General features: G+C 45.7%; 2 protein-coding genes across 2 annotated transcripts in view; one reads left to right on the plus strand and one right to left on the minus strand.

Moving 5' to 3' along the window:
* Positions 1 to 458: 458 nt before the first annotated feature.
* LOC109951839 (nuclear factor 7, brain-like) lies at positions 459 to 3,341 on the minus strand. The gene is given in 3 exon segments (XM_020586558.1): positions 459 to 2,447; positions 2,449 to 3,025; positions 3,183 to 3,341. Coding segments are annotated over 2 exon segments (1,227 nt in total). The 5' UTR covers positions 3,009 to 3,025; positions 3,183 to 3,341; the 3' UTR covers positions 459 to 1,780.
* Positions 3,342 to 3,810: 469 nt separating this feature from the next.
* Positions 3,811 to 12,323, plus strand: part of abcc10 (ATP-binding cassette, sub-family C (CFTR/MRP), member 10) — a 19,439-nt gene continuing 10,926 nt past the window's right edge. Inside the window, exons 1-13 of the mRNA XM_020586562.1 lie at positions 3,811 to 4,015; positions 4,228 to 4,441; positions 4,657 to 6,028; positions 6,562 to 6,611; positions 7,324 to 7,405; positions 7,506 to 7,662; positions 8,079 to 8,236; positions 8,754 to 8,833; positions 9,165 to 9,336; positions 9,977 to 10,075; positions 10,504 to 10,693; positions 11,271 to 11,348; positions 11,488 to 11,676. Of these exons, the coding sequence (XP_020442218.1) occupies positions 4,266 to 4,441; positions 4,657 to 6,028; positions 6,562 to 6,611; positions 7,324 to 7,405; positions 7,506 to 7,662; positions 8,079 to 8,236; positions 8,754 to 8,833; positions 9,165 to 9,336; positions 9,977 to 10,075; positions 10,504 to 10,693; positions 11,271 to 11,348; positions 11,488 to 11,676 (2,803 nt within the window). The 5' untranslated portion in view covers positions 3,811 to 4,015; positions 4,228 to 4,265. The remainder of the gene's footprint in view (positions 4,016 to 4,227; positions 4,442 to 4,656; positions 6,029 to 6,561; positions 6,612 to 7,323; positions 7,406 to 7,505; positions 7,663 to 8,078; positions 8,237 to 8,753; positions 8,834 to 9,164; positions 9,337 to 9,976; positions 10,076 to 10,503; positions 10,694 to 11,270; positions 11,349 to 11,487; positions 11,677 to 12,323) is intronic.

Below are 12,323 nucleotides of genomic sequence, written 5' to 3' on the forward strand. Positions count from 1 at the left end.
TTTAGTTTTGGTACTGTGTGTATTACATTACGTAAGATGTTTGATTGTAGAACTCAGAGTAGTTCTACACAGTTGTACTGCTTTTTATACTTATGTAAAGATGTGAGTACTTCAGTCACACTGGTCCCTCTACAAATCTAATCAAATCAAAATTTATTTATATAGCACTTTAAAAGCAACGTCTGGTCGACCAAAGTACTGTACAAAGGCAATGTAAAAACCAGAAATAATATCAATAAAGAAATAAAAACATAACATAAAAACAGGAACTACACAAAATCAACAGCTAAAAGAAGAAAGCATCAGACACTACTATGTATTAAAAGCCAAAGTGAATAAATATGTGTTTAACCAATGATTTAAAAGTTGTCAAGTCTGTAGATGATCTAACATTAAGAGGTAACCCATTCCACAATTTAGGGGCTACAACAGTAACAGCACGGTCACCCCAGCGTTTGTATCTGGCCCTGGGAACCTCTAAAGGAAACTGGCTCGAGTAGCTGAGTAATCTAGTCGGTTCACACCACCTCACCAACTCAGCGAGGTAGGGCGGTGCCAAACCATTAAGAGCCTTAAAAACAAAAATCAATAGCTTAAAATGAATTCTAAAATGGACTGGAAGCCAGTGAAGAAAGGCCAGTACCGGAGTTATATGGTCAGATTTCCTGGTACCTTTAAAAAGACGAGCCACAGCATTTTGGACCATTTGAAGACGAGAGAGAGATGACTGATTAACACCAAGGTATAATGCATGACAATAGTCAAGTCTAGAGGTTATGAAGGCATTGATTGCAATCTCAAAGTCATTAAAAGAAAGAAATGACTTGACTTTACTTAGCAACCTCAGGTGAAAGAAACTAGATTGTACGACCAAGTTGATCTGCTTGTCGAATCTTAGGTCACTGTCAAACATTACCCCTAGGGTTTTTACAGTCATCTTCAGATGATGAGCCAGGGGGCCTAAGTCGTGGTTGAAAGCAGCAAATTTCACCAGATCGCAAAATAAAGCACACACAGTTTTATCCTCATTTAACTTTAAAAAGTTCCACGCCAGCCATGCTTTCAGGTCTGTCAAACAGTGGTTGTAGAGACATCCCTCCAGTTGCTTTTAATGGTAAATATATCTGGATGCCATCCACATAGCAATGGAAAGAGAAGCCATATTTCCTTAGGATTGATTCTAGCAGAAGCATGTACAGGGAGAAGAGAGTTGGGCCAAGTACAGACCCCTGGGGGACACCACAGGAGGGGATAGCTGAGGAGGAGGAACAGTTACCAATATTAACAGAGAAACTTCTATTCGTGAGGTAAGATCTAAACCAAGTAAGAACAGTACCACGAATTCCCACACACTGCTCTATGCGAGATATGAGTATTTCATGATCCACTGCATCGAAGGCAGCAGAGAAGTCTAAAACTACCCGCAGAACTAGATCCCTACAGCAGATCTAAGATCAGTTTCACACCTAAAAACTAAATGCAGACCAGACAATGACTCCACACCAGCAGCAGGTAGCAGAGTTGTACTTTGGGCTCGGTGCCGTTTCTTTATGGAGCTGACAGCGACAAACAGATGCTGTTTACACACTGTTGTCTAAAACACTGTTTGCTGCAGCATTAACGTTTCTATGAACTGGAACAGGGGTAACACAAACACAAACAGCGACAATAGAAACAAAAAGCAAATAGTGAAATGAAAAAAGGAAAACAACAAGCAGCGAGAAGTAAAACCCAACTAAACACAGCATCACAACAATGAGAAGCGGAGGACAGGTGGAGTTTAACAGGTTAAAGTCAGTGACTTTTTCTCTTCAGACATAAACAAGTTATAAATAATTGTGCTTTTATTCCTATTACTGCTCTGTTCCACTGTCACACAGACCTTCATTGGTGATATCTTCACTGGGACGTCATCCAAAGTGTCAATGTACGGAAACAGTGTGTCAGTGAAAGTGTGTGTGAAGGTGTGTATGTGTGTGTTAGTGTCAGGATCAGAGAACGACAGCTTTCCGCTGCTCCAGTCCAGATTCACTCTGATCCTCTGGAACATCTTATCCACTGAGAGAACAGTGTATGGATGTGATGGAGAGAATGCTGTGTATTGACCTACAAAGAACCTTATTCCCCATAATCCAGACAGTATGCCTTCCTTCCTCTGGACAGACTCTGCTAACACACCCAGTCCCCAGCACGTATTGTCTCCAACCTCGACATCCCAGCTGTGAGTCCCTGAGTTAAAGCCCTCAGAGCCCAGGACAGACCAGGCATAATCATCAAACCTCTCTGGATTGTCAGGAAGCTGCTGTTTGTCTCCTTTTCTCACACTGGTCAGATCTTCAGACAGGATGAGTCGTGGCTCAGCAGTGTTTGGATCCAGGACCACAGGAGTGTAGGAGACCATGTCCTTCATCTTGTTCCAGATGTTGAAGGCCAGGTTGCCCAGGTGTAGCTCGTGAGGGCAGCTGTGGATCCTCCAGCAGGAGGCGCTGCTGGACTCTTTCCACTGCAGCCTTGTAGCTGAGCAGAAATGAGACATCTTCAGCTCTCAGCTGCTCCTCTGTGGCTCTGACTGTGTCTGACAGAGCTGCTATCTCTCTGCTCAGAGCCTCTGTCTTCTCCTTCATTATCTGACTCTTCTGGTCCTCCTCCTCCCTCAGTGCAGCCATCCTGGCCTCCTCTTCCTCTTCTAGAAAGCGGTGAAGCTTCTGAAACTGCTCCTTAATCTGCGTCTCTGTGTGTCGGGCCTGGACCTTAATGTGTTCTGCTGCTTGATCAAACTTCACTTTAACTCGTTCAAAAACCTTTAACTTCTGATTTAAAGGCTTCAGAGTTTCCTCCAGTTCCTCCTTGTGTCGTCGTGCAGCTTCATCAATGGGTCTGAATCTGTGATCGGTGTGTTTTTCTGAGTCTCTGCAGACGACACACACTGGCTGCTGATGGTCCAGACAGAAGAGTCTGAGTTTCTCAGAGTGCAGACTGCAGAGAGTCTCCTCTGGTCTGGAAGCCATTTAGTCTCTGAGTGCAGCTGAAGTCACAGCAGGCAGACGGATCAGACAGGAGCTCAGTCTCTGCAGCTGAAGTCACAGCAGATACAAAGTACAGTCAGTCATGGCTCCCCTCCCCCCACTACCCCACTAACGTTACTGAAATGTACTTTCACTTTGTGTTGTTGTCAGACTCACATTCAGTGTGTGTCCACAGGTTGAAGCAGCAGTGTTGGAGTTCCCACTTTTCTCTCCTGTAGCTGGACTCACTCAGAGGAAGCTGTTAGTTTGGTCTGAAGGTGAATCTGATCGTCTGCTTCTCACTCTGTGTCTCTATAGTCACGAAGAAGAACAAACTGTTTCCTGCTTTGTCAGGTGATTCAGGACAGGGCGGGGCTTGAAATGTTGACTGATGGTGTAGAGCAGGAAGTTACAACAACTGTGTAAATGCAAATGCAGTGTTAGGTTGAACATAGTGGAGCGGTTTCACTGGGTTGTACAGGAAGTCACAAATACAGCTGAATTTATTAGAGTTGACCGATTAACAAATGGACATTTAAATAATTGTGAAACCAACATTATAACAGTGTCACTTAGCTCCAGATGTTACAGTTGATTACAAAGCTGAGAAACGACCCGTAAAGTGACGTAGTGAGCAGTGAACAGACAGAGGCTTTACTCTGCACCATGACAGTTGAATATTCTACAGAAATATAACGTTTGCACATCGCTACAGTCGGTGCTAGCGACCATAGATGTCTATGAACAGTGGGCGGGGCTCGGTGTCACATCCTTATTGGTGTTCAGTCACGTGACTGGCAATTAATCCAACATGGCGGCCAGTACTGAAGCGTAGCCCTGTAAACTTACCTTTTCTTCCAAGCAGCTAATATTTAGACAATAGAAGAAAAGCAAAGACATGAGAACAGACTCCAGGTTTTGGGCATTTAGGATCCCTGTGTCCAGAGGCTGCCGCAGTATTTCAGTTGCTAACAACAGGGAAGTCCCTGGCGGAGCCTACTTTGGACACGGTAAGTCTACATAAAGCCTCTGTTGAGGACAACCTGTCCTTACACTGCCTCCACGATGAAAGTGTGAATAACGCGTAAGAAAGTCTTGTATTTTATCCAGATGTTCCCCCTTATATCTTATCCTAAGTAAAGCTGAGCAGCCTAGACTCGGTGTGGTAGTGCGACCCCTTTATCCCTAAAGAGCTGTGACTATTGTGATTTGTCCTTTTCAGGTATTTTGTAGAATGACAACCTTCAACTAGGAGGAGGGATGAGTGGCTTTGGGCCAGCAGAGCTGGTCGCAGGCCTGTGTCATACAGAAGAGGAGAATCCTTTCCCTGTGTGGCAGGATGGACACATCAGCCCCTGTTTTAACCAGCTCATCCTTGGAGCCCTGCCTCACGCTGGAATGGCCGTTTGTAGCGCCTGCTACCTTAGCATGGCAAGGTGGGTCATATGTGTCTGCACAGATTTGACCCTGATATCATTCACATCTAGGTTGGTACAGACAGTTTGAAAACGTTTTTTCCAATGAAATCAATATTTTTATTCATGTATAGAGAGCACGACCATAGACATAGAGCACTCGTTTTAAGACTGAGTGGATAACATACTTGAAATACTGAGAAAATCCTGAGAAGTAATACATCTCTGCTCCTCAGATGCAGCCTCCTCCAGACATCTCCTGCTTGTGGTTGGACTCTCAGGCTGGTGTCCACTCTGCTGATGACACTTCTTTTCACCACAGATGTCGTCCTAGTGAGCATCCTTCAGCAGGGGGACATGTACCTGGATGTCCTAGTGGACAGCTGTGCCATCCTGGCCTGGCTGAGCCACTGCAGTGCCATCGCAGTGCTCCAGAGGACTGCTTTCATGAGAACTAGAGGACCCCTGCTGCTGCTTCTGCTGGTCCTTCTGTCACTTCCCAACCTTGTCATCACCTTGATCATTTATTGTGATAATCAGGACTATCTAAACATCACTGATCCTCTAAAATTGGCACGATTTGTGCTTGTCTCAGCGCGGACACTCCCCATTCTGGTTTATCTTCTGGCGTTTGCATTTCCTTGCATCAGTGACGCTGGGTATAGCTTGCATATTAACACTGTGGATGGATCCCCTCTCGTTCTAGGGAGCACCCAGCCGGATACGGGTCAGATGGTGGCTGAGGACGGGAGCGGCTGTGTCTCTCGACTCTTCTACCTGTGGTTGACCCCTCTCCTCAGGCGAGGCCAGCGCGGCGAGCTGGACAGACCAGCTGATGTGTATCACCTCCCTCGGAAACTTCGGACTAGCGTGGTTTGCCGATACTTTCACCAGTGTTGGGAGTTCTGCCGGTGGGGGGCAGCGGCCAGTAACGGGCGGAACCGGTGGCCCACACCGGTCAGCACAAACCTCCTGACTGGCAGCTGGAGCTCACACTACCTGGAGGAACCACTGGAGCTGGAGGGTGATGTAGCACTGCTGAGGGTGCTGCGCAGGGCGTTTGGGTTGCGGTATTACATGCTTGGTGTACTGAAGGTGGTGGTCAACATGCTGAGCTTTGCAGGACCCCTGCTGCTCAGCAGTCTGGTCAGCTTTATGGAGGAAGAAGGAGCTCCAGTCAGCAGGGGTGCCTGGTGCATCCTGGGACTCTTTGCCAGCACCCTTCTTTCTTCCATCCTCCGAAACATCTTCGTCTTTGAGGTCTCCAAAGTGGCACTGTCAGCACGCGCCGCGCTCGTGTCGGCCATCTATGGCAAAGCCCTGCGTGTCAGCAGCAGCAGCCTTGCCGGCTTCACTCTGGGAGAGGTGGTGAACTTAATGAGCACGGACACCGACCGCGTGGTCAACTTCTTCACCAGCTTCCATGAGCTGTGGAGCCTGCCCTTCCAGTTTTCTATCACTGTCTACTTGCTCTATCTGCAGGTGGGCATGGCCTTCCTCGGAGGGCTGTGCGTGGCGCTGCTGCTGGTGCCCCTCAACAAGTTCCTCGCTTCCCGGATCCTTAACAACAACAAACACATGCTCAGGTACAAGGACAGCCGTGTTAAGGTAAGACCCGATTCAGCTGTTTCTCTGTGCAAATGTTAGGAGGATTTTGTTCACTGCTAAAATTCCACAAGTGACACTGTTTAGAAACCACAGCTCAGCTGTGATCAGCTAAAACCGGCGCTTTAAAGCCTCTCATTGACTGTTTCCATTGGGAGCAGTTCGAGGTTCAAATACAATAACATATTATCACCAGGCTGATTCTACTGGCTGATTTTGACTTGTCACAGATGAATAGGTAAAGTCATATTCACACATACAGTACAGTGCAAATGTGTTAGGCACTAAAAGTAAAGTTATGATGCATTTAAAAATAATGAATCGTTTTGATAGATAAGGATTTTAAACATCTAAAATACCAAAAACCTTTGCATAGTGGTGTGGCTGTGATATAGCAACATAAATTGCAGTGTGTTCATGTTGTAAATGTACGTACATCTTCAGTGCAAGAGTCTGCTCATATTTGCTCCTCGGGCCCAAAGCTGTGCCACTGAGACTCAAGTGAGTCTCTTTAATTTGTGGCTTTTCTCTTCCAGTTAATGACAAAGGTGCTCTTTGGCATCCAGGCCATCCCGTTCTACAACTGGTTTAGTGGCTAAAAATAAACAAGGTTCCAGAGGTAACAGTATGTACTTCATATATAGATATTATTTGTAATAGTTATGTAAGGCTGAGCTAAGTGTTTATGGAAGCTGTGGGTTTTTGGCTTGGCCCACTCATGAAAGTGATTTATTAGAATCGTCTTTAGGGAATTTTTTTTGTCAGATTTTCCACAAACGTCCATTTGGACTCGAGAATGAAGTGGGTAGATTTTAGTGGTCAATAAGGTCACTGCGTCCTCATGTCTGTCCCATGACTTTGACTGGTTGGAGGAGCCATACATCTGCAAAGCAGCAATTCAGGTTTTATTTTGACATGAGGCAAAATCAGTGACGTACGGTGAGGCTGACAGCTGGTGAGGCACTTGACTCTTTTACAGTCAGATTTACAACAGCAATCACTCCTGGTTTGAGTCAGGCCAGGAGCTGCTGTCACGTCTCTCTCTCCTTTGTTTTCAGTTTCTCTCTATTCTCTACAAATAGTACCAGTAGAAAATCTGCACTGCTTTCTTCAGTTCACATATCTGATAACAGAGGCAGTACTTTCCTTTGAAGAAGAAAAAATCAGCTGTATTGAAATATCTTAAATGATAAATTATCCTCGGACTTTATAATCTGCACAGAGTAAAACACCCTCCATCAGTAGAGCCCTGATGTGAATAAGGAAAAACTCCCATAAACCATCATTTTGTTGAGCAGCGACTGCCACCGGGGCTGCGAAGGAAAGATCCTAACACGATCACCAGTTCTCTCTCCGCACCCTAATAAAAAGTCATTTCCAGTCAAAGGGTTTATCACAGAAAATATATTTTGTAAAAAGAGCTAATATTTAGGATGACTCAGTGAAGCTGAGACTCAGTGGCTGGTCTCTTGTCCTGCAGGTGTTCACCACGCTGGCTCTGGTGGGAATGTTAATCGTCCCACTCAACTGTTTTCCCTGGGTTCTCAACAGCATCCTGGAGGCCAAAGTGTCTCTGGAGCGAATCCAGCGCTTCTTCAGACTGACCAACCAGGATCTGCAGGCGTACTACGCTCTGTGTAGGCTGCTGCTTTGAAGCTTGTGTGTGTTTTTGTCTTTAATCAGCAACCAGAAACAAGTCTCAGTATGTGTTGGGTCCCATTTGTTGGTCTCTGTCCTGGGAGGAGCAGGTTTTCTCTACGTTTAAAACAAGCTCTGCTTCATGTGCTGATCTGAAACTCCACTTTTTGACACTTTCTGCTGTCTTTGTGTATTTCTTGGCTCTACTGTGGGTCTGCCCGACTGACGCTGCTACATGAAGCTGCTTTTGTTTTCAAGTAATGTTACCTAGAAGTAAAATGAATGAAAGGCCTTAGAAAGTCCATAATGTCCAAGTGAAGCTTGCTTTCATTGCAAAAATTAAAAGTAGCTCCAACTGTTGTTATATCACGTACGATACCGTATTTCTGTTGTGATGAAACGTGTGCGTGCACAGTGTCTCCTGAGGACAGCCAGACGTCAATCCTGTTGAACCAGGGGACATTCTCATGGCAGGGGCCCGACAGTCATGACCAGAACACAGATGAAGAAACAGGAAGTGGAGCTGCTAAAGGAAGTCAGCTGTTGCACAGTCTCAATCTGCACGTAACCAAGGTACAGTCTGATAACATGTACAGCCTTCGTGCTCTTTGTAGGTTATATTTCCTACAGAACTGGTCCAGCACACCAGCCGCACCTGTGCACAGGGATGAATTTAAAGAATTAGAAACATGAACAGTGTCAAGGAAGAAGCAGAAACATCTCTGACACAAAACAAACCAACAGAAAGGCCCAAACACTCAGTTTGAATTCTTCTTCTTCTCTGACATGAAGCACAGCATCAATAAAACACAGTAACATTCTCTATCAGATTTTTGAGTTTCTTTCCAAAAATACTTTTCCTGATATTTGATTGTGCTTTAGGTGTTTTGAAAGGTTTAAAGTTTACTGGTTTACATAATTAAAGTCAAATAAAATGACTGGCCAACGATGTAAAACGTATTTTATGCTCTGACGGTTAAAACCACGACTTCAGGATTGAATTCAACATTTAACAGCGTTTTTATTTTGACACCTGAAGATGGTTTGTCCTGCCGTCAGTCAGAGCAGTAACAGTGTCTGTCCGGTTCAGGGCTCTCTGGTCGCTGTGGTGGGGAAGGTCGGCTGTGGGAAGAGCTCCCTGCTGGCTGCTCTCACAGGAGAACTCAGCAGGTACTGCACGTCCGAAACCTTTCTCCAAATGTTCAGATTGTGTTCGCTATAAACTTTGCTGATTGTGATTCTTTTCACTTGCAGTAGTTACAGTAGCTGAAATGTTGTGACACACTGTGGAAACCTGTGTTTCATATTCCAGCAGTGGAAGGGAATCAGTTATATCAGTTATTTGGGGAAAGAAGTATCATATGGTTTAACAACAGATTTTACAGGTACACAACATACTTGAAGGGTTTTAGAGCACAGACACGAGGATGTTGAGTTTGGAAGGGAGTACTCGGGTGTCAGGATGCAGAGAGCTCCACCAGTGTTCCTCCTGTCTCTGCAGGCGGAGCGGAGTGGTTTACGCTGCAGAAAGAGAGGCTGGCTTTGGTCTGGCCTCTCAGGAGCCATGGATCCAACATGCATCAGTACGAGACAACATCCTGTTTGGCAGAGACTACGATCCCGCCTTCTACCAGGCTGTGATCGAGGCCTGCGCTCTCTCAGACGACTTCAGCGTACGACCACTACTGCTTATGTTCTTTTCTGTCCAAATGTGTTTTTGCTGATTAACATGATTACTGTCATTTGTGGGCGGCATGGTTCCGGGTCTGCATGTTTTCTCTGTGCCTGCGTGGGTTCTCTCCAGGTGCTCCGGCTTCCTCCCACAGTCCAAAAACATGACTGCTGACTCTAAATTGCCCGTAGGAGTGAGTGTGTGAGTGTCTGCATGTCATGTGACAGACTGGCGACCTGTCCGGGGTAGACCCTGCCTCTTGCCCGGTGTCAACTGGGATTGGCTCCAGCCCCCTGTGGCCCTGTTCAGGATAAGCGGTATAGACAGTAGATGCATTGGACTGTCGATAGTTTACAGAGGCCGGTCACACTTATGAGGGTGGCGTTTTTAATAACGTCTAAAAACAATACTGCAGATTTTGAGCATTCATGGTCCCAGAAGATGTTTATCACTGAATATTGTGACACCATGATCAGCTCAGTACTGCACCAACTTCCTCTTGATTAACACTTTGATCACATTGTCCAGGGAACTTATGGCCTTTAACTTGATTGCTTTCATCAATGCATTGAGTCTGATGTCATACAGACGTGTTGGTACATGGTCATTTTTAATAAGCCCCTTCTAAAATGTGTCTGCAGGTTTTGCCAAACGGTGACAGGACAGAAGTGGGGGAGAACGGGGTGACTCTGAGTGGAGGACAGAAGGCACGGCTGGCCCTCGCCAGAGCTGTGTACATGGTCAGTCCACTGCACAAACCAGCTGCTTCACACTCAGAGAGACGAGGAAGAAGTTTACCAAACAGTTTGGTACCAGTGTCAGTTTAACTTGCATCCTTCCTCTTCATGTTGAAGACCAGTGTTAGCTTTGATATACTGATACACCGGCTAGATATCAAGATGCATGAAGATTTTAGTGAAGAAATGATTTGAGAGCTGCCTGTTGCTGAAGGAGTCGCTGGTTTGATCCCTGTGTCAGCTGTACGGGCTACGTGTAGGATGCCAACTCTTACCACTTCACTGTGTCGCTACATGTTTTAAAACAAGACTCAGTTTACATTTACAAGATCAATTGTAAAGCTCAACACTGAGCTGTGGTTTCTTTACAAATCAGTCATCATGTGATGCTGCTCTCTCTTCCATTTCCCTGGCTAACCTCACTGCTTCAGGACAAAGACATCTACCTCCTGGATGATCCGTTGGCAGCAGTCGATACCGACGTGGCCGAACACCTCATGCAGAAATGTATCGTGGAGCTCCTGAGGGGGAAAACCAGGATCCTCTGCACGCACCGCATAGAGTTTGTGGACAAAGCTGACATAGTGGTCCTCATGGACAACGGAACAATCATCAGAACAGGTGCAAACACGGCAAACCAGCAAAATCAGCAAAATCAGCAAATATATTGTCCCTCATTAATTAGAGAGGACAACTGCAGACAGATAAAATGTCCATGGTGTTTTAATTTGACATAATTTAGTCACCAGTGCAGCTTTTAGTTGACTGGCTTCACGGTAAAGAATACGTTCCTACAATGTCTCAAGTTGCTAAAATTCAGAGCTAATCCATATTATTTGGTAGTAACCTGTTTTTTAACATCAATACATTATTATTACACCAACGCAGTGACATGGATATAAAATGATGTGAAGAGGACATCAGCCTCTAGCAGCTCTTCCCCAAAAGCAGGAAATCTGTTGGATGCTTTATGGCACAAAGCAGCACTTGTTTATACTTTATACTAACTTTATTTCCTATTTTCTAAATAGTTTGGCTTCATCTTTTTGAGCATGATGACTGTAACTAAGAGTTTAAAGAAAACATTGAGCATTTACGTGAGAAAGAATCTGTCGACTCTTGACCGGTCGAGTTAGAGAGGCTCGGTTTACAACAGCGGACATTTTAAAGCTCTACTTGTCCTTTTGCTGTTAAACAGGTACACCAGCAGAAATCCTTCCTTTGGTAGAGGCAGTGCCAAAAAAACGGAAGAACGGCCACGACACAAAAGAGAAAAGTAAGTGCTTGGCTAAAAAGTTAACATTTTCCTTACATATTCTTTTGAAGCTGGCTCTAGTACATTGTCCTTTTGGCTGCTGCTGACCATTTATTCAGTCTTGTATTAAGTTTCACGGCCCCTTTTTGACTGTAACCAGGTGGTGTGGAGCAGGACGAGGAGGAAGCGGGCTCACCTCCTGGTCTGTGTGCAGATGACGACCCTGACCCCTCAGGGGAGGAGCAGAAGCAGGCGGGCGGGCTGGCGTGGAGAGTTTACCAGACCTACTGGGGGGCTGTGGGTGGAGCGCTGGCCGTCTCCATCCTGATGTCTCTGCTCCTCATGCAAGGTTTGGATTGACAACGCAGCTTTGTGCACAGTGCACACGTTCAGTAGGCTTCAGTCGTCTGACGTGCTCATGTTCACACTGCAGCAAAAATGTTTCTCAACAGACGTCTGTCAAGTTTAAGTCCATCCCCGGTTGGTCTCGGAGCAAATACGAAATAAGTTATTTTGTGTTTATTAAATTATGATTTAATTCTGAGTTTTGACAAAACCCTAACATTTTCTGGGTAACAGATGATCAAAAATTGGAATGGCTGTTTTTAATGTGTTTAAATCTTCTTTGTCTCAAAGTCTGGCAAAGATGAATTGATTAGTATGTATTTCGATTTCCCCTGCACGACTCTATATAATCAGTTTCTCTGATTGATGTATGATTTTTCTGGCAGACAGTGTAGGTCGATGCGGCCGTTCGGAGCTGTGGCCGTAAGGTCTCCGGTGCCTGTCGTGGTGGCAATCCCCGAACCCGGTGGTGGACACCGGAAGTAAGGGATGCCGTCAAGCTGAAGAAGGAGTCCTTTCGAGCCTGGTTGGCTCGTGGGACTCCTGAGACAGCTGACAGGTACCGGCAGGCCAAGCGGGCTGCAGCCCAGGCGGTTGCGGAGGCAAAAACTCGGGTCTGGGAAGAGTTCGGTGAGGCCATGGAGAAGGACT

Source organism: Monopterus albus, unplaced genomic scaffold, assembly GCF_001952655.1.
Source record: "Monopterus albus unplaced genomic scaffold, M_albus_1.0 scaffold413.1, whole genome shotgun sequence".
NCBI classification, from domain to species: domain Eukaryota; kingdom Metazoa; phylum Chordata; class Actinopteri; order Synbranchiformes; family Synbranchidae; genus Monopterus; species Monopterus albus.